The sequence below is a fragment of the Frankliniella occidentalis genome, unplaced genomic scaffold (genome assembly GCF_000697945.3).
Source record: "Frankliniella occidentalis isolate FOCC.00 unplaced genomic scaffold, Focc_3.1 Scaffold187, whole genome shotgun sequence".
NCBI lineage: Eukaryota > Metazoa > Arthropoda > Insecta > Thysanoptera > Thripidae > Frankliniella > Frankliniella occidentalis.
Window position 1 is genome coordinate 309,941 of NW_026267313.1, and position 17,587 is coordinate 327,527.

At 44.4% G+C, this 17,587-nt stretch overlaps 4 protein-coding genes across 7 annotated transcripts in view; 2 read left to right on the plus strand and 2 right to left on the minus strand.

The window, feature by feature from the left end:
• LOC113208502 (FERM, ARHGEF and pleckstrin domain-containing protein 1) overlaps window positions 1-9,647 on the plus strand; it is a 51,556-nt gene extending 41,909 nt beyond the window's left edge. For all 3 annotated transcript variants that reach the window (XM_026425517.2, XM_026425519.2, XM_026425518.2), the window contains 12 exons: window positions 5,831-5,951; window positions 6,035-6,146; window positions 6,230-6,319; window positions 6,430-6,633; window positions 6,717-6,906; window positions 7,015-7,124; window positions 7,210-7,350; window positions 7,439-7,590; window positions 7,713-7,840; window positions 7,953-8,104; window positions 8,241-8,348; window positions 8,429-9,647. In XM_026425517.2, coding sequence (XP_026281302.1) covers window positions 5,831-5,951; window positions 6,035-6,146; window positions 6,230-6,319; window positions 6,430-6,633; window positions 6,717-6,906; window positions 7,015-7,124; window positions 7,210-7,350; window positions 7,439-7,590; window positions 7,713-7,840; window positions 7,953-8,104; window positions 8,241-8,348; window positions 8,429-8,668 — 1,748 coding nt within the window. In that variant the 3' untranslated portion in view covers window positions 8,669-9,647. The remainder of the gene's footprint in view (window positions 1-5,830; window positions 5,952-6,034; window positions 6,147-6,229; window positions 6,320-6,429; window positions 6,634-6,716; window positions 6,907-7,014; window positions 7,125-7,209; window positions 7,351-7,438; window positions 7,591-7,712; window positions 7,841-7,952; window positions 8,105-8,240; window positions 8,349-8,428) is intronic.
• Window positions 9,648-9,792: 145 nt separating this feature from the next.
• LOC113208503 (zinc carboxypeptidase-like) lies at window positions 9,793-11,948 on the minus strand. Its single transcript, XM_052272119.1, has 5 exons — window positions 11,638-11,948; window positions 10,722-11,005; window positions 10,558-10,642; window positions 10,190-10,474; window positions 9,793-9,926 (listed from the first exon to the last, which is right to left on the minus strand). The coding sequence occupies exons 1-5, from the start codon at window positions 11,873-11,875 to the stop codon at window positions 9,898-9,900; spliced, it is 921 nt and encodes a 306-aa protein (XP_052128079.1). The 5' UTR covers window positions 11,876-11,948; the 3' UTR covers window positions 9,793-9,897.
• An 86-nt stretch (window positions 11,949-12,034) lies between these two features.
• Window positions 12,035-14,080, plus strand: LOC113208504 (parafibromin-like). The gene is made up of 4 exons (XM_026425523.2): window positions 12,035-12,881; window positions 12,994-13,331; window positions 13,409-13,610; window positions 13,829-14,080. Exons 1-4 carry the CDS (start codon window positions 12,846-12,848, stop codon window positions 13,919-13,921), a joined length of 669 nt encoding a protein of 222 aa, XP_026281308.1. The 5' UTR covers window positions 12,035-12,845; the 3' UTR covers window positions 13,922-14,080.
• Window positions 14,081-14,237: 157 nt separating this feature from the next.
• Window positions 14,238-17,587, minus strand: part of LOC113208487 (trithorax group protein osa-like) — a 27,921-nt gene continuing 24,571 nt past the window's right edge. The window contains exons 3-9 of one of the 2 annotated variants that reach the window (XM_052272113.1): window positions 17,036-17,183; window positions 16,792-16,934; window positions 16,595-16,715; window positions 16,289-16,447; window positions 15,932-16,203; window positions 15,474-15,853; window positions 14,238-15,400 (exon numbers count right to left, since the gene is read on the minus strand). In XM_052272113.1, the coding sequence (XP_052128073.1) occupies window positions 15,176-15,400; window positions 15,474-15,853; window positions 15,932-16,203; window positions 16,289-16,447; window positions 16,595-16,715; window positions 16,792-16,934; window positions 17,036-17,183 (1,448 nt within the window). In that variant the 3' untranslated portion in view covers window positions 14,238-15,175. Of the gene's footprint in view, window positions 15,401-15,473; window positions 16,204-16,288; window positions 16,448-16,594; window positions 16,716-16,791; window positions 16,935-17,035; window positions 17,184-17,587 lie in introns of both variants that reach the window. The other variant, XM_052272112.1, reaches the window with a different exon arrangement.

Here is a 17,587-nt window from a genome sequence, read left to right on the forward strand (position 1 = left end):
CGATGTATAGGACGCTAAGGAAGAGTTCTGCGCTTCACGCACCTCAAAAATATGAACGTTGGTCTCCGTAGGGCCTAACTACTCCGGGAGGCTTTAACTCTCTCGCTAGGTCGAACGATACGGCGCACGGCCACCGGACGGGTGGTGTTCGAAAGAGGGCCCCCTGGGTTACATTTGATGTGAATATGACTCACCTGTGCAGCGCGCGGCCACCGCTACAGCCGTCCGCGAGCCGCCGCCCCGCTCGGACCCCGCGCGGGCCTAAATCTTTAACGCCGATGCGCGGTGGGTTCCCGACATCGCAGAGCGCCCGGACAAAGTCCACCGTAACCAGCATCGTTTTGTCTTATAGAAAAACCACCGATGAGCAAAATCCGAGTCCTGACCCTCGATTTTGGGCCAAGCTACCGGGCGCGCCAGTGAAAGTTATTTCAATAACTCTGAGTTATTGTAATAACTCCTACTTATTGTTACAACTTATTGTTGTTCAAGAACTTGAACCCTACTGCAGGAACTACTTTTTCTAGTATCTATTAAAGTTTGAAACGCAACTCTTCGCGTCGGACAAGTGAAACGAGCCCTTTCCCTGTTATTGTAATACTTTATTTATTTAATATATTTACTTAAATGCGGCTGTCGGACAAATAACTTGTCGGACAAACAGGGCGTCCCCTTTATCGCACAAATGGTGATAGTTCAAATATTTTAGGCCAGCAGGTTTTTGTTTGGTTTTCTTGCTGTCTTTGCTGTTTTGTGTGTTTGTGAAATGTTTTAAATCTATTAGTTTTATCGTTGGGATTATTTGGACCACTCCAATCGCAGTAACTATTTCAAGAGCCTTTCCCAAGCAATAATTCTTTCAGCACTCAGAACACTTTGTTATCCCTTCAACTGAGCATGTTGTCCTATACTACGTTTCAAAGATATTCTTTACTTGATCAATGAACTATTACCAAGTTATGCCTCCATAACTTTTGCATTTCTAATATGCTTCTTTTCCATTATCTTTTCTTTTAAATGTTACTTTAGAAAAAAACTAATGTTTTATTCAAGTCATGTTAGGCTATTATCTTACAGCTTCATCATAGCCGCTGGCATGATTGTTTCTGGAATTGCTACTTGTGTAGGTGTAACAGTATTAAGTATGTGATGAATTCCGCTGATTTTTTAAGTGAAGTAGGATCAGATTTTACAAATTTTACTGATTTTATTTTTCTAATAATTTCTTCTTTGTAGCTGCAAAACCCAGGTTGCATGCCAAGTCAACCATGCATGCAAGATGAGGATGAGTGATCTCTAAGAATGATTTGGTTGTTTGCTCATAGCTGTTATCTGTTAGGGAATTGTTTTAAAATTACATTCTTCATAAAAACTCCCAATTTCCATACCAGATTTTGTATTTGTTTCTCTTAATAATGTTAAAGTATGCAAAACATTATTACCATTTAATTTATCATGCTCTGCATTCAATTGCTTTCAATGCTGAAAACATGCAGTCACCTCACATGTACTTTACTTAAACAGTGATCAGTCAATATGGAGGAGGGAATTGTGAAAATACTGTTCAGGTTGACTTTGGGAGATTGAGAATGTAGATTCCCTTTCTTCTCTTAAGTATTCCTATGGAATATTTAAATGATTGAGGGTAGACAGTACTTCAGTTTTTGTTTCTCATACAACCTTTGTGTTTTGTTGTATTTTACAGTGATGGAAGGTACTTGCTGGTACTATCGTAACGGCGCTACATACTTTATGACCTAAGTTCCACCTCTATCCTTCCCTCTTCGCATCGGCCACAATAGGTCACAACACATTCACTTTACGGAGAGTAAGTGTTGTGGTCTTTGATTGTGTATATGGTAAGACAAGTTTGTTTCAAGTGTTCAGGAGTAATTTCCTGCAATAAGCAATACCTAGTGTGTTCTGTTCTTTTTTTGCTCAAGTCAGCACTGTTAGGCCAGTTCTGTATCTCAATGTTTAAAAAGGCATGGTTCACAAGCAAATTTATTCTATTTAATTCAAACTTGAAGAGGTAGTCATCACCGTAGCTTTCCAAACCCACCAATCTGAGTAGCGCATTTTATTGCAGTGTTATATTCCTCTTTTTATTTTGTGACAGTGCAGTGAAAAATTTTCCTAGCTGATCCCATTTAAGCTACAATTTAGAAAGACTGAGGTGCCTGTGTGCTTTCAACAAATCATATTTGGGGTGTGCAGGTTCCTCAGTGACCTGCTTGGAAGTATAATAAATTGTGGATCATGTAAATACCTACTTTTAAATTACCTAGATCAGTATGGGAAACAGGCGCTTTTCAATTTTGGTTTGGTTTGACCTTTTTTGTTTTTGGGAAAATGCATATGTAGTATGCAAATTAAAGTATATTTGAGCAGTTTTTTGTTTTAAATTATTGTTTTTGTATGGCTTGCAGTTTAGTTCCTTTTTTTTTTACCTTTTTTGAGTGAGGTTGTTTGGTCTCTTAGCTTGTCTTACCATATGCAAACTTGTGGTTGTACTGTCCTCTTCATTCTCCCCAAATCTTCTTTTATCAAATTTTATTTTGAAAATTTGGCCTAGTAAAAGAATGAGTTTAGCTTACACAAAGAATTATTGTCATCTGAACTTAGTAGTATCTCAGTGTGGAGGTAGTTTCAATGAGTCTCAATCAGTTGCCTTCAGAATTTCTTGTTTTTAAATCATTTTTTGTATTAAATGAACATAGACTGATGACGTCATTGTTTTTTAAAGTACAGTAATAAGCTCAATAAAATCTTCAAAACTTTGCTAGTCCAGATTAAGGTCTCTTTTCATCAATTACCTGTACTATAATCAGGTATTGAAGATAAACTTTTTACTTCTTTCTACTTGTGTTTATGAGTGTGAACTGCATTGAATTCAAACATCGTAATCTGGTTCATAGTACCTCCCTTCAATTTTACTGAGCGCTGTGAAGAAAATAAGTATATTTATTGCTTTTTTATCCATTAGCAAACAGGTAGAATGTTGTTGTTTACAGATTTTGTTTGTTTGTTAGTGTTAAATGGATTTCATCCTTTGGCTGTGGACATTTACTATTTCATTTGTCCATTTGTAATGTCGTGCATGAGAAAGTGACGTTTTCCTTAAGCATTGTTTTAATATTTTTATTTCGTTTGGTTGTTGATTGATTGAGTTGTTTGGTATTAAAAATTGTATTGTTGCTGGAAGTACGGCTTTTAAGTCTACTTGGCCTAAGTTTGTTCAACATTTGGGCTTCTTAGCCTCTTGACGTAATTAGTACAAATTTCTGCACTTAAAGGAATGTGGTATGTGGGAAAATTAGTACATCATTTTGCACTCAGTGCTTTTTGCCAGTGTTTGAAGATATGTAGTTCGCTATGCCAGTTTCACTGCCAGTGATATGATTTTCTTATCTTAAGATCTTTGCCTCTTGAAGGCTTTGTTTCCTGTAGCTTGCACTCAGCTCTCAAGTCAGAAATGCTCACCCAATTTTCAAAATGTTATCTTTGCAGTTTGGGTTGATTTATGTCCCTGATAGTGCTGATTTAAATTGTGATTTGGTTTCAAATAATTGCTCAGAAAGAGTATTTCTCTGGATCGTGAGGTATATTTAGGTACATGTAAGTTACCTAATACATTCAGTATTCTATTGCATAGTAGCAGTAGTTTTTCCTGTTGCCAAAATAAGAATGGTGTGGTGGTATCATTCATCTCTGATTTGTCTTTCATCATGAATGTTGTGGTTTTATTTTATAGTTATCTGAAGAAGCCTATGGCGTCTCCACTATTGTATTGTGAGATGAAGGAGGATGTGCCAAAGATATTTTATAGTTAGTTTTATTTATTGTTAACGAGCCTCTATTCTGTCCTGATTTTGTAGACCATTTCATGGCAATCTTGATACCTTTGAGAAATCGAGGGGGAACAGCCACTCTTCCATGGTGCATTCTTTCATCATGTATGCAGTACGTTTCTTAACTTCTATCTAAAATCCCCACTCCCCACTTGTTTTCGAGACCCCTTGTTTTCTCAGATCTGAAGGCTAACAGAGACTATTCAAGGCTTCTTCTTCCTCTTACTGTCTTCTGATCTTGCAGTTTTGATTTCTGTTTATGAGCTTTATCAGTGAAGCTCATTTCATTCGACAATACAACTTTGAATCACTTTCAATCTGTTGTTTTTCCTGATGTTCTATCCTTGTGTAATGTTACTCCAACCAATCATCCTCTTGTAAATATTTCCTCCCTGTTACCTTTTCTCTGTTCTTTGTTAATTTTGTTAAAAAAGTTATTGCCCTTGACTTCAGTATTATGTCTAGTATAATTATTTGTATTGTGAGGCTAGTTAGATTCAAAGGAACAAGAATAGTAAGTTTTTACAAATTGTGTGTGTGTTGTGACTGTGGTTCAAATGTTATGACATCTTGCTTTGAAAAAAATTTATTTACTCCTTTCTAGAGGAAGTTCAATTTAAAAATAATGAAAAATAAAATAAAAGTTATTGAATTTGCATTTTGACAAAAGTGCAAAAGTGACATTTGGTGTGTAAGAGCTTCAAATTAGAAATTGAAGTTACAGTATGTCTCAGTAAACTTTATTCCACTTTTCTACTTTTATGCATCCTTGCGTTTTAATAAGGATAATGCTCATTTCCTACAAAGGAAGTTTTTGTTCGCTCACAATATTTTGCTAATATGTGCTCCAGTGTTGCAAAGGTAGGTATATTTAAAATCATTGGTAAATGTCGTTTACCACAATTTTTATCAGTGTTTGTGGCCCATATTTGCCATTTTGCCCTCAATTTCTGGAGTAAGAACCAAAGCCTTATGGGAGCCTAAAATTGTCTCACTATGCCTCACAAAATAATTCCTGTGTTCACATGATCTTTCTTTGTTTTTGTTATATTTTGTGGTTGTGTATTAAGCTGCATTCGTGAAAGTGAGTGTGATACAATTCACTGTTACATTTTAAGTTTTCTATGGTATCTATTCAAATTCAGGATGTCATTGATGTTAAACTTAGACTGTATGTTGAGAAAATAAATTAATTTTTACAAATGGAAATGGTTGAACTTTTACCACACTACTTTCTTTTTGGTTTGTAGTATTAGGTCTATCATTTTTGTGTTGGTTTTGTTTCTGTTTATCTTTTCTCTATGATTTTATGACAAAAATTTTTTCGTGCATTTCCCCTCCTTACCTCAGAACACATGTTGATTTGTTCTAAAATCAATTCCCTGTTTTGTTATTCCCACATCTTTATTATTCATTATTGCAGCATTAAGTGGTCATTGATCATGTACTCTTATGAGAAGTGAGTAACATACAAAATACCTTATAGATATTTTTATTCTCGTTGACCTGCATGCTAAGCTCATTTAAATATGCCTCCTTGACTTATTATTGTTTTTGGTTTGCCATGTTTTTTATAGTACTGTATTTTCATTATTTTGAAACAGACATTCAACAGCATTGCAGTAATGATAGTACGCAGCTGAAAGTTTTTCTTCTGAAAGTGTTTATTTTTATTTTGTGACCTTAAAATCTACACCTCTTAGGCATTTTTAGTGTTATCATTTTTTTAGCCAAGCAAGCTTTTATGTTAATTTATGTTCTTGGTGCTATTTATTTGGTTCCTGCCTTTATGTTAATCTGCTTCATTGTACCTGTTCTATTCTATGAGTTTTTAGTCTCTTTTGTGCAAGACAACTTTGTTTCCCAAAGCACCTTTCCTGACATAATTTAATTCTAGCATGACCCTTTATATTTTATTGGTGAACATCTTGGTGATAAATAGGAAAGTGGTTCTTAATTTTGTTTATTTTATGTTTCAGAAAAAGATGTTGTAACTCCAACTGCTCCAGATATACCACCTCTGCCTACCTCAGACCTGGACTTCAAGAAGGACTCTGGCAAACTAATCACCAATGGCAATAATGTTCTCGATAATCAAAGGTTGGTTTTGATTTAAACCCATTGAATGTAGTTTGAGAATATTCAAAACAATCTAGTAATTTTTGTTGGTTTCTTATGTTTAGTATTATTTCTCAAGACCTCAAATCTCCGTCTCTTAGCCCAATCAAGCCTAATCAAGATGAAGTGGACAATCGTAATGGCTTAGCAGAAACTGAAACAAACATTAAGAAAAAGGTAGACTGGATGACCAATGACAGAACTTCGTGATCAAACTTTTTTTAAAAACCTATGTTTTACGGAGTTATCTATATTTTCAGAGACATACTACAGATCGAGCATACTTTATTGCTAAAGAAATGCTGATGACAGAGCGTACATACAAGAAAGACCTTAGTGTCATTAATGTGGTGAGTGGGCATCATAAGTATCCTTGCGTCAGGTCAAGGTATCTATGTACATTGAAAATTAATTTGTGAAGATCCATTTTCTTTACATTTATGATATGATACCATTACAGTGGTTCCGAGATGAAGTCGAAAAAGAAGACAATATGCCAACAGAGGTTCTGAACACACTCTTCTCTCTCATTGACCCTATATATGACCTTCACTTGAGAATTTTGAGGGATGTTGAGCAGCGAGTTACAACTTGGGAAAACTGTTTGGATGTCCAACAGCAGCACATGGGCTGCATTCTTCTAACCAACATGGATTTGATTTTGGTAAATTACTCATTAGTTTAGTAAATCTGGTCTTGGCTTTACTTTTGTCTCTTTTTAATTTGCCTCGTCTTTGCCATCATTAGCAACTATATGGTCGTTATTTGGATGAACACTACTCTGTACTGGAGAGCTTGGATTATGCTTTCCGTAAAAATACAAACTTTGAGCAAGTTTATCGCGACTTTGAACTACAGAAAGTATGTTATCTTCCTCTTACTGCGTTTATTTTGAAACCTCTCCAGCGACTCCTACATTATGAAACATTGCTGGAACGTGAGTATATCTCTCTGTACTTTGGCTGCTGCTTTTTCCTAGGAAACTTCCTATGGCTTTTATTTTTTCCATTGTTTTGATAACAATTTTTTCATGTGTACTTCACAGGCCTCATCCGTCACTATGGAACGCAGCATTCTGATTATCAGGATTGTTTACTTGCAAAACAACAACTTGGTACTATACTTCAAAGTGTACCTGACCTTCTGAAGAGCTCTGTTAGTATAACACTATTTTAAAATTATTGCGGTTTTAATTCTGAATCCTCCCAGGCAAACTCTTTATCCAACTTTTGCCCCTTAGGAAAACTTAGTTCAACTTTGTGAGCTCCAGAGGGAAACAGTTGGTTTTGACTGTCTTGTGCAGACCAACAGGGAGTTTTTGCGTCAAGGCTGTTTATTAAAACATTCCCGAAAGGGATATCAGCAAAGAATGTTTTTCTTAGTATGTATTCGTCTGGATTGATATTGTGTTTGATTTTTTATCTTCCTTTCTATCCTATAGAGCTCTAATGATCTGTTTTGGTTGGCAGTTTTCTGATGTGCTCCTATACACAAATCGTCTTCAGTACCCAAGCCTGCATTTCAAAGTGCATGGTCTCATGCCCTTGAGAGGAGTCATGGTGGAAGAAGCGGAGTACAAAATGGGTGCTAACTACTGCTTTACCATTTATGGTGGCAATAGGTCAGTGTAACAATACTCAATTCATTACTTTTCGAGTGAAGGGGTTCCAAATACCTATGTAACAGCTCCATATGTTGCGCGGAAAGTTATAATATAATTTTTAATTTTGCTCCAATCTTCAGGGCCTTAACTGTTGCTGCAAGCAGTCAGGAAGAGAAAGATAAATGGCTTGAAGACTTAAAATCAGCGATTCAAAATGTTAGAGACTGCAGTGAAGATAAGCTGCAGTATTTAAGCTTAAAGTCTTGTAGTAAGTAATTCACACTACCTTCTCTTACCTAAAGTTCAAAAATGTAAAGAAAGTCATAAATTTAAAACTGTAAAATATCATATGATGACCTAATAGTTTTTGCAACTTGTAGGCTCATCTGATGAAATCATTGATAAATGTGGAGAAATGAACATTGACCGTGACAAAGTGGCTCCGTCTCCTCAGCGAAGCAACACTACAGTTCAAGTTTGTTGGCATCGAAACACAAGCATTAGCATGAGTGATCAGCTTCGTGGAGTAGAGGTTAGTTTAAAGTTCTTTTTCAGTTCAGAGCCATTACTTTTAATTTTTTTTAGCTTTAGAGAGCTAATATTATATTACATAAATAACCTCTGTTGACTACCAACAAATCTCATCTGTCTTTCCTATTTTTTTCCAGAATCAGCTCAGTGGATTCCTGCTAAGAAAATTCAAAAACAGCAATGGATGGCAAAAATTGTGGGTTGTATTTACTAGTTTTTGCCTATTTTTCTACAAATCTTTCCAGGTATTTGATTATTCATATACTTAAATTAACGTTTTTGCCTTTTAATAATTAAATAATTAATGTTCCTGCTTAATTACTAGGATGATTCACCTTTGGCAAGTCTTCCTTTGTTGGGATATACCGTGAGCCCACCATCAGAGAGTGATGGTATTTATAAAGATTACGTGTTCAAATTACAATTCAAGAATCATGTCTACTTCTTTAGGGCTGAAAGCAAGTACACATTCAGCCGGTGGATGGAAGTTATTAGTAGTGCAACGCAACACTCAGGACGAATGCGCTTGTTCAGTCGTAAAGACAGTGCCTTTGAACGAACTTGATGCTTTATTGAATTTTCCTAAACGCTGACTTTGAATGTGTTGGGAAATAGTTCCTAAAAAGCAAACTGAAACTTTTAAATTTTTTTTTTGTAAAATTGGTGCTCAGTCCAATTTTACATCTCTAACCCACAGGATTTCAAAAGTTTGCATTTAATGATTTATTTTGCATTTGTGACTCTTTGTAAAGATTTTACTTAAGGGACCATATTTATTGACGGGTACAATTTTTTACATTTACACCCTTTATGTATCTTGTTGGGACTTTTTCACATACTTTGATTAGTTAAAGTTTTTATTACATAAAATTTCTCTTGATTTGAAGTGATACTTCATTAACTTCTTGTGAAGTATGTATTGTGTATGTACTCAAGTTTGAAATTACTGTTTGGGGAAATTGTACTTTTTGCACATGCACACTTTTTGTCATTCCACCTTTATATACTGGCAGCTATCTTGTCTAATCTCTCACTCTCCCCCTCTCTCCTTCTCTCTTTGTCTAACAATTTAATCTATAGGATGGTCATACTTCAGTTTTTGTTTTTCTCAGAGGAAATATCAACTGTATTCTTATGTTATAGGTACCAAAATAATTAATCAGACTTTGCTGTTAGAGATCATTTAAGATAGCAAAGCCATTTTAAAAATGTGACTGCCTGTTTAGCTGTCCTGCCTTGTAGCTAGTCGTTTTGAGCTTTTTTTATTCCGAGTTTTTTTTTGGTTCTTTATTACGTGGATGTTACTTCTTTTACAGAATAGGATTGCATTTAATAGTAACCAGAAAAGACAATACTTTGTGTTAGTCCTTGTTGTCTATAAATATATATCTTGGAGGTTTTGGTATACATTGTATTGTTTATAGTTATATTATTTCAAATTGTTGTTATCAATTGTTGCATAATGTTATTGAGTGTTTTATTGAAGTGTACTGATCTGTCCAAAGCAGTCCCCATATAGATCAATAAAATTGATTTATTTCTCATTTGGCTCATACTTTCATAATTTATCCCATGCGCAAGTCAATAAAACAGGATGTGGGGTTGCACCCTTGTATGCACCTAGCAATCCTGTCTCCTAATTTTCAACATCTTTTGTTTTCATCTCTTATTTTTTAATTGTAGCAAATAAATTAATATACGAAGTACCTTCGACAAGAGACAGGAGAGTAATACTTGGGCATCCTTGTGAGGTTTTCTTATTTTCTTGGAGTCTCTTCACAGGACCGCAGCAGTTCAACCCACCGTGACGTTAGTGGAGCCGTCTGAAACAGTCATTTTCTGTATCAGGCAGAGAGACGCGAGGTGGAGTACCTCGCGTGGAGAGTTGACCTCGGGGAGGGGAGGCAGGCAGCCCCTGTCAGCTACATTCAGAGCATATAGAACTCTCGCCCACGCCACGCTCAGCAACTGCGTGAGCGTGAACTTGCAGGGGAGGGGAGCGGGGGAGCGGGTGGGAGATGTGTGTGTTCCGCCAGGCTGCGCCAAGCGTGGCGTGAGCGTAAGTTTTTTGGTTGAAGATTCTTACTGGCGTGCAGCTTCCGCCTGCGCGATGGCTTCGGAGCTCGCGGGCGTTGAGGGCGCGGGGCGCGCTGCTGGGGCTGGCCCGAGGGCTGGCCGCCGCCACTGCCGAGCCTCCCCGCCACCTCCGCCAGGATGGTGATGATGGCCTCGAATGTCTCCTCCCCGGTGTCGACGATGGCCGACGCGCGGACGTAGCGCTCCGCCTGGACGGGGTTGCGCAGCTCCATGGCGAAGGCGTACTTGATGCCGATGGAGTAGGCCCAGTCGACGCTGTTGCCGGGGGCCATGTCTGTGGCCGCGGCCGCGAGTCAAGAGGGTGGTGGGAGCGGAGGTGCGCGAGCTCACCCCCTTTGCACTTGTTGTACTACTCACAGATGGTTGTTGAAATTGGACCGACTACGAATTTAGTGCCGTGTACGCGCTCCAAAGCGTTGGCCGCCCGAGTGCCTATCTCCATCTGCGAGTGTTAAAGGGGTGGGGGAAGGTCAGAGTTTGAGGTCGACTTGTGCCCTAATAAACTCCCCCCCCCTCCCTACCAACTCGTCGTGGTCGGCGCTCGGCTCCGTGCAGCATCCCCACGGGAAGAGGATCATCTGCTTGGACGAGTGCAGGCTGATGTACACCTTGAGGGAGGGGCGAAGCGCGCGCACGTAGTCGGCCAGCGCGCGCGTCTCCGGTTCGCTCAGCGGCGCGCGCCCGGGGAAGTTCCGCGCGCAGGGGTGGCGCGTCGTGGAGCTGCCCGCTGTGAGGTGAGTGAGGTGGGGGTAATCACGGAGGACTCTGGTGGTAGAGTATACCCCGGCATCTGTTGGGGGTGCGGCTTACGTGTCCAGCCGTACGGCCAGTTCCGGTTACCGTCGACGCCGAAGCACACGAGCCCCTTACTGCGGGTCTTCCTCCAGCTCCGGTTCTAACAGCGAGCAGGGACTTTTCTTTACATTCTACAGGGTGACAGCGCGCAAGCAGTCAACAACGGCGCCGACGCGCGTGTATGCGGTCCTGTGTTAGGGCTACGGCACATCAGTGATACGGATTTGTCTACTCCAGGGGCCGTGGTGCCTTACAGGCAACGGCAGGCTTGAGCTGCGTCCAGACAAGAGGGTCGCTTGGGTCGTTGAGCCAATGTATGCGAGAGAAATAAGTCAGATCCTTTAACCTTTATCGGCACACCGCAGCACTGCTGCGCACTCACATACACGTTTTTCTTCTCATGCATTGGCCCAGCGACCCAAGCGACCCAAGCGACCCTCTTGTCTAGACGCAGCTCGTCTTGACTAACTACGGGGCTACGGGGCCTCTTTTGGTCCAAGGTTTTTGCAGGGCGCGTGGGCAAACCCGCATCGCTGTGTGTACAACAGGGTGGCAGTTTTGCCCCGTTGGAGCGAATGAGTACGCGGTGTCCGCGTGAAGTGAAGACACTAGTGTTGCGGGATTGCACACACAATCAGGAATTTTGGCAGTTCTCCTGTACCGTCATGAACGAGTACTCGTAGCCGTCCGGGTTCACGTTTGGGAACACGTGCCACTCGAAGTGCTCGGCGGTCCGCTGTCTCCAGGAGGCAGGCGATGCCGGCTTCGACCCCGTCGTCGGCGCCGTCCCCGACGGGCCGCAGCCGTGCAGAAGCTGGTGCACGATCCAGCACGCCGAGCTGGTCGTGATCCACTCCTGCGCGTGCATGCCTGCGGCCATGGATGGGAGTGGGCGGGTCAAGGCACCCCAGATAAGGGATTGTCCATAAAGTGCGTCCGCTTTTCTCAGATTCAATCGGCGAATTACCGGAGCCCGGCGCCTGCGAGACTCGCGGTAGGCCGACCCGCAGTACAGACATGCACTGCAGGCAATATGCTGCCTACCTACCAGGCGCTATGAGAGCTTGCATTGGCATGTCAGTAAACGGCAAATGACGGACGTACTTTCTGGATGTTAATGTTTCTAGATGAAACGTCGACGTGGGAACCGACTGTGCCATCCCTTTTGGACTGTTTACCCGCCTCGATCAAGACGCGGGGCTTGTCCGGGCCGGGGAAGAGACGCAGGCCTCGGATGGGCCTTCCCTCGAAGCTGCGGCCGCCGTCCACGACCTGCGCGGCCGGCGCGTGCGCCGCGGCCAGCCGAGCCAGCCACTCGTTGATCTGGGCGGCGCGGAGGCAGGAGCGACCAGAGTCATGCGGGGCTGCACGGGGGGCGTTCGGACCATGTGTGGGACTCACGTCGTCGATGCGCTGAAACTGCTGAAAGCTGAATGAGTCGTGCTGCTGCTCCGGTCGTCCGGCTTGGTCGCGGTGTTCATCGGCTTCCGCAGACTCCCTGCGAGAGACATTTGGACGGTTGGACGCTCGGTTGAACAGCAATTTTAGAGAGGGGGTGGTGCAAGTTTGACTCACGTCTGGCGACCGGAGGTTTGTGTCGTCGCCATCGTGTCCTAGACAAATTACTCGAAAATTTTGATGGGTTAGGGAAGTAAAAGTCTGTTGGGTGAAGTGTCGAGTTTTAGACAAGGCGGTTGCGACCGGAAGCCGGCAGCTGTTGCGCGGCCATTTGTTTTTGTTTGAAAGTTGTGCTGTTTATCAACAGATCAATATTTTCTTGTCAAATTGTACGGGCATATGTAGAGGAATTGCTACTTCTATTTTCCTGACAGTTTAGAAGCTGCAACGAAATGGCTGATCTGCTCAGTATACTCAGGCAGTATGATGTTAGTAAAAAAGAAATTATTGAAAGAGAACGTCAAATCATCTTTGGAGAGTAACTTGCCTCTTCTGCATCATTTTATGTGTTTGTAGGTTTACTCTCAGTATTATTTCTAGGCTGCAAACATCCCAGCAGTACGCCGTCCAGATTTTAAAGGCCTGTTGGCATTTCTCAATGGAGAAATAGCTACTGCTCCCAGTATTGATGAATCTGCACCTCTTGAGACTCCAACTCAAGTTAAGCGCAGAGCAGAAACAGATAGTGCTGAAACAGTAGCAAAGAAGCCACACTTAGAGGTTACCGACACTATAAAAACAGAACCTGCCTCACCGCCTCTTCCAGCCACAACTGAAAGTCTAGAAGGCACAGAATCAACAGAAAGTTTAAGAAACATATCCTTGGCAGATTTGCTTGATGCAATGCAGACTCAGCAGATGGGCAACACCAACCGAAGGTAATTAATGTGAGACCAGATACTGCAATAAATTGTCAACGTCCATATCGAAGGTATTGTTTGTCTTATTGTTTCAGTTCTGGGCTGCAATTGCTTAAGAATCGCACTACTGTACATGTAACCGTCGGGGAACTTGTAAGGTATGGAGCCAGCCTTTCCAACAGATTCAAACTGCTGCAGTTTCCATTTGCTCACCAATCTGTACTCCATGAGATGGTCAACTTAGTAGCAGCTCAGTTCATTCACAGCATCTTAAATGATGCACCTACATGCCAACAGGTAAGCACACCAGCTAGTGGTTTTTCACATATGCGCTCTCTTTAATATCTAGATTCCTTACCCCTTCAGTATTTTACTTTGAGATGCTGTTTGCCCATTTTTTCTAGTGAAGTTTTCCGAGTTTTCTTTTGATTGGTTTAACAAACATGTTAGATACAAACTGCAATTAATTGATGGAAGCATGACACTATTTATTATGTTATTCATATCATTTGCAGGATGAAAATCCTACTCCTTTTGAGACGCTCACCTTTGAATCCTCAGACCTTTCTGAGTACAAACATTTACATCCCAAGGATGAGGAAGTCTGAAGATCGTATGCACATCGTCTAGAGGGGCATCACTTCCCCCAGACAGTGTACGCCCATGAATTCAGTCATTTTCCATTTTCTGTTGAATCACATTCCAGTTCCAGTCACAGCAAGAACCTTAAAATCTGGATCTTGAATTAAATTTTGACTTTCCTACCATTTTTGGGTACCCTTTTCACCTCTAGTCAATTTGGTTTGACTGTCCAGTCACCAGTCAGCAGCTATACTCATTTGGCAAGTGATGTCCCTCCACTAACTTCTGGCTATGATGTGGTCACAAAATGAGTGGTTGGTGTTCATACAAAATAATACCTGATGGTTATTACAATGTAATTTATTTAAACATCAGACAATTTCAGTAAAGATACAAAGCTGATCAAAGCCTAGATAAATATCACCAGCAAGTTCTGGACATTTTTAAAAATTATTATTTTTTAATAAAATACTTCTTTTACAAAAATTAACAATTGCTAGCTTTTATTAAAGTGACAAGGCACAATAGTTTGGTGGGTAACTTTAAATCCAACTCCAACTCAAAACGCCCGGAAGATAGAATTAGTTAATTTTCCAAAGATTGATACTTTTCATATAACAACAATGAGGGAGTAAGTTAGTGTAGACGTTTTGAACGGGAGCTGTGGTACTTTACTATACCTAAACTACTAAGAAACGAGCATTTATTTTTTACACTCCAACAAAATAAAATACTATTCATTATTTTTATCAGCCAAAGCGCAGCCTCAGCAAAACAGAAACGCTATGTACAATATGTAAGGAAACCGTTCGACTAGGCAATCGATTAGTCAACTGTAAAGGTCAGTTGAGCTAACGAATCATAGGTGCTCCCGCAAGGAACGTTTTTCGGGATGACGCGGGGTGAAAGTTGGGCGACCTACGTTCTCTCGCCGGACGCTACGCCCCTGGGTGGGCGGGCCGCCGGCTCCACGCAGCTGCTCGGCGGGCCGGCCTACCCAGCGCGCAGCAGGCGCCATATTTAGCGTGGCCTCGGAAAACGTTCATTGTGGCGGCACCTTATCGCACCCGACGACCCCTCCCGACGAGGTCACGTCACACCGAAACAAGGACAGAGATCACACTCCAAAGCAAAACATAATTTCACCCCTACATTAAAGATCGACTGACATTATGTATGGGCATCCAGGGAGAAGCAGAGTTTATGACAATGCCGATCGCATTCTTCCACACGCATTCTTCCTCAGTGAGAGCCAGCAAAGGACGAAGTCTCAACGTGCCTCAAGTGTCTCCGAGACCTAGCCGCCCCAAAACGAGTGCTGAGATGGCGGCGAGGAGGGTGGGGAGGATGGCGGGGCCCGCCCTGGGGCCGGCTCCGGGCAGACTGCCGGCCGCGTTCAGCCCCTGCTGGTTGGGCTCGTCCACCGCGTTGCTGTTGACGGCCGAGTCGCTGCCCGCCAGGGTGCTCGGGAACCAGGGGTCAGAGCCGGGGGCGGCCGTCGACACCTGAGAGGATAATGCCGGTGAGCAAAGCAAGCGGTGTAGAGTCTGGAGTGACCAGACCGGCTGGAATACCTACCCTGGAGATGCCGCTGTTGGTTACCCTGTAGCTGTTGGGCATCCAGTCGGCGGGGGCGGGCGCGGGCGTCCTGGCCGCGGGCGTCATGGCAGTGGAGGTGGGCCAGGACATGCCGCGGCCGTAGCTCGACGGCCGGCCGGCCGCGAGCGTGGCCCCGGCCTCCTGCGCCGCCCCCGCCTGCTGTCCGGAGCCGGGGCCCTGGCCGGGGGCGGCCGTCGGCCTGCCGGGCACCGCCTCCACGCGGCCGGGCAGCCACGGGCTGCCCCCGGCCCCCGCCGGCTGCGCCTGCTGCGCGGGCTGCTTGTGCGCCGCGGCCCAGTCCTGCTTCTGCACCTTGTCGGCCGTGGACCCTGTCGCGGACCCTGTCCCGGACCCTGTCCCTGCGGACGGAGACGCGCGTGAGACGAGCACGGCGCCGTCGCCCATCTCGCTGCCGCGCGCCGTCGCCGCGGACTCACCCGAGGCGCCCTCCCTCCCGGACGACGCCCCCGCGCCGACGGCGCCCTGGCCGCCGCCCGAGGCCGCCGCGCCGCTCGAGTCGCCGGGCGCCGGGGTCTTGCCCCTGCGGGCGCTGCCGGCAGCGGGCTTGGGCCGGGGCTCCCAGGGCGACAGCGGCACGGGCGCGGGCCGGGGGTTGACGGCGTTGTTGTCCGGGCTGTTGGGGTCCCTCCCGGACATGTAGGGGTCGCCGCCGGATATCCCCAGACCGGGGCACTCGGGCGAGTTCGGGCTGAAATCACATGGCTACTTCAAATACACGCCTTTTTTTGGAGATGGTGAATATCTATCGATTACGGCGAAAAATTGTCTCTTACACGAAGTTATTGCACTGGTCCCGCAGGAAGCTGAGGGCCTTGTCGAGGATCTGCCGAGCAAAGCGGGAGGCCGAGCCCGAGATGGGCACGCCCGGCCGCGGGCCGTCGCACTGGCGTGCTGTCTGGTCCAGGACGCACTCGCGAAAGCGGTGATGAGAGCTGCAACAGGCATAGAATGTGGGGGCAGGGGTGAGCCATATGCCTAGAGGTGGTACAGGAAAACTAAAAGTTTTCTTTACAAAATTTGTAGCAAACTTTTCGAACTTTTGTTTTTCTAAAATTCTATATTTAGTTCGGGTGACTCACCAGCACAAGCTGACCCGCTCCACCTCTCCGGACACCTGTTCGACGAGGTGGCGGTAGTGGCGCCCGCAGTGGCTGTCCTCGGTGAGGGTGCTCTTGATGCACGTGGCATGCTGGAGGTACTCTGAAAATGGAAGGGGAAATATTTGTCGCGTCGCTTGTCGAAAGCGCCACTCTCGGCGTGTGTACGATTCGCTCACCGTTCTGGTACTGCGGCACGGTGCACATCTGGTACACCGAGTCCACGGGGTTCTCCACCGCCTTGTTGAACTCCTGGCGCCTCGACTCGGTGAAGCAGCGGTCGATGTACCTCTTGACGCACGTCACAAACTGGCTCCACGTCCTGGAGGGGCAGAGGCGCAACAGGCGCCGGGGGTCGTGTAAACGAGTGGCTGTGAGAACCACACCAAACCCTTCCCCATCCCGCAGGAGCGTGCGACTCACCCGCAGACGAAGTCGATGTCGGCCATGTTGTCCGGGAAGATGTACCTCGCGTCCTTGAGCAGGGGGTCGGCCATGTGCACGCAGCGCTGGTACTCGGACCTCACGCACCCGGCGATCATGGTGTTGTCCGCGGCCTGGGCCGGCGCCACTGCAAACACAAGGAGCGTCGTTGTATTCAGGACACGCCACGCGACGGAGGAGCAAGTGACAGTCGTTTGGACATCGATTTCGCATGGATGAGAGGTAGGTGTCTGAAAGGCGCCGGTTACTCCCTTGGTTGTAATCATGGGAGTTACCGCATGGCATGCAGGTGGCGGATGGGTGGGTCCGTTTTCCCCCATGGTGTATTTCAGCTAACGAAGGAAGCTGGATTTGGGCTAAAACGTAAACGCCCCTGACTCTAGCTCCCTGCTGGTAGTTGAGGTAAACGCCCCACTCGAATGACAGCGCCTGCAACGCGTTGGGTAGGCCAACCCGCCGAGCATCTGTGTGAAGACGGCGGCCCGCCCAGAGCGCCCCGGTGGGAGACTAGAGAAGTGGAAGGGTGGGTGG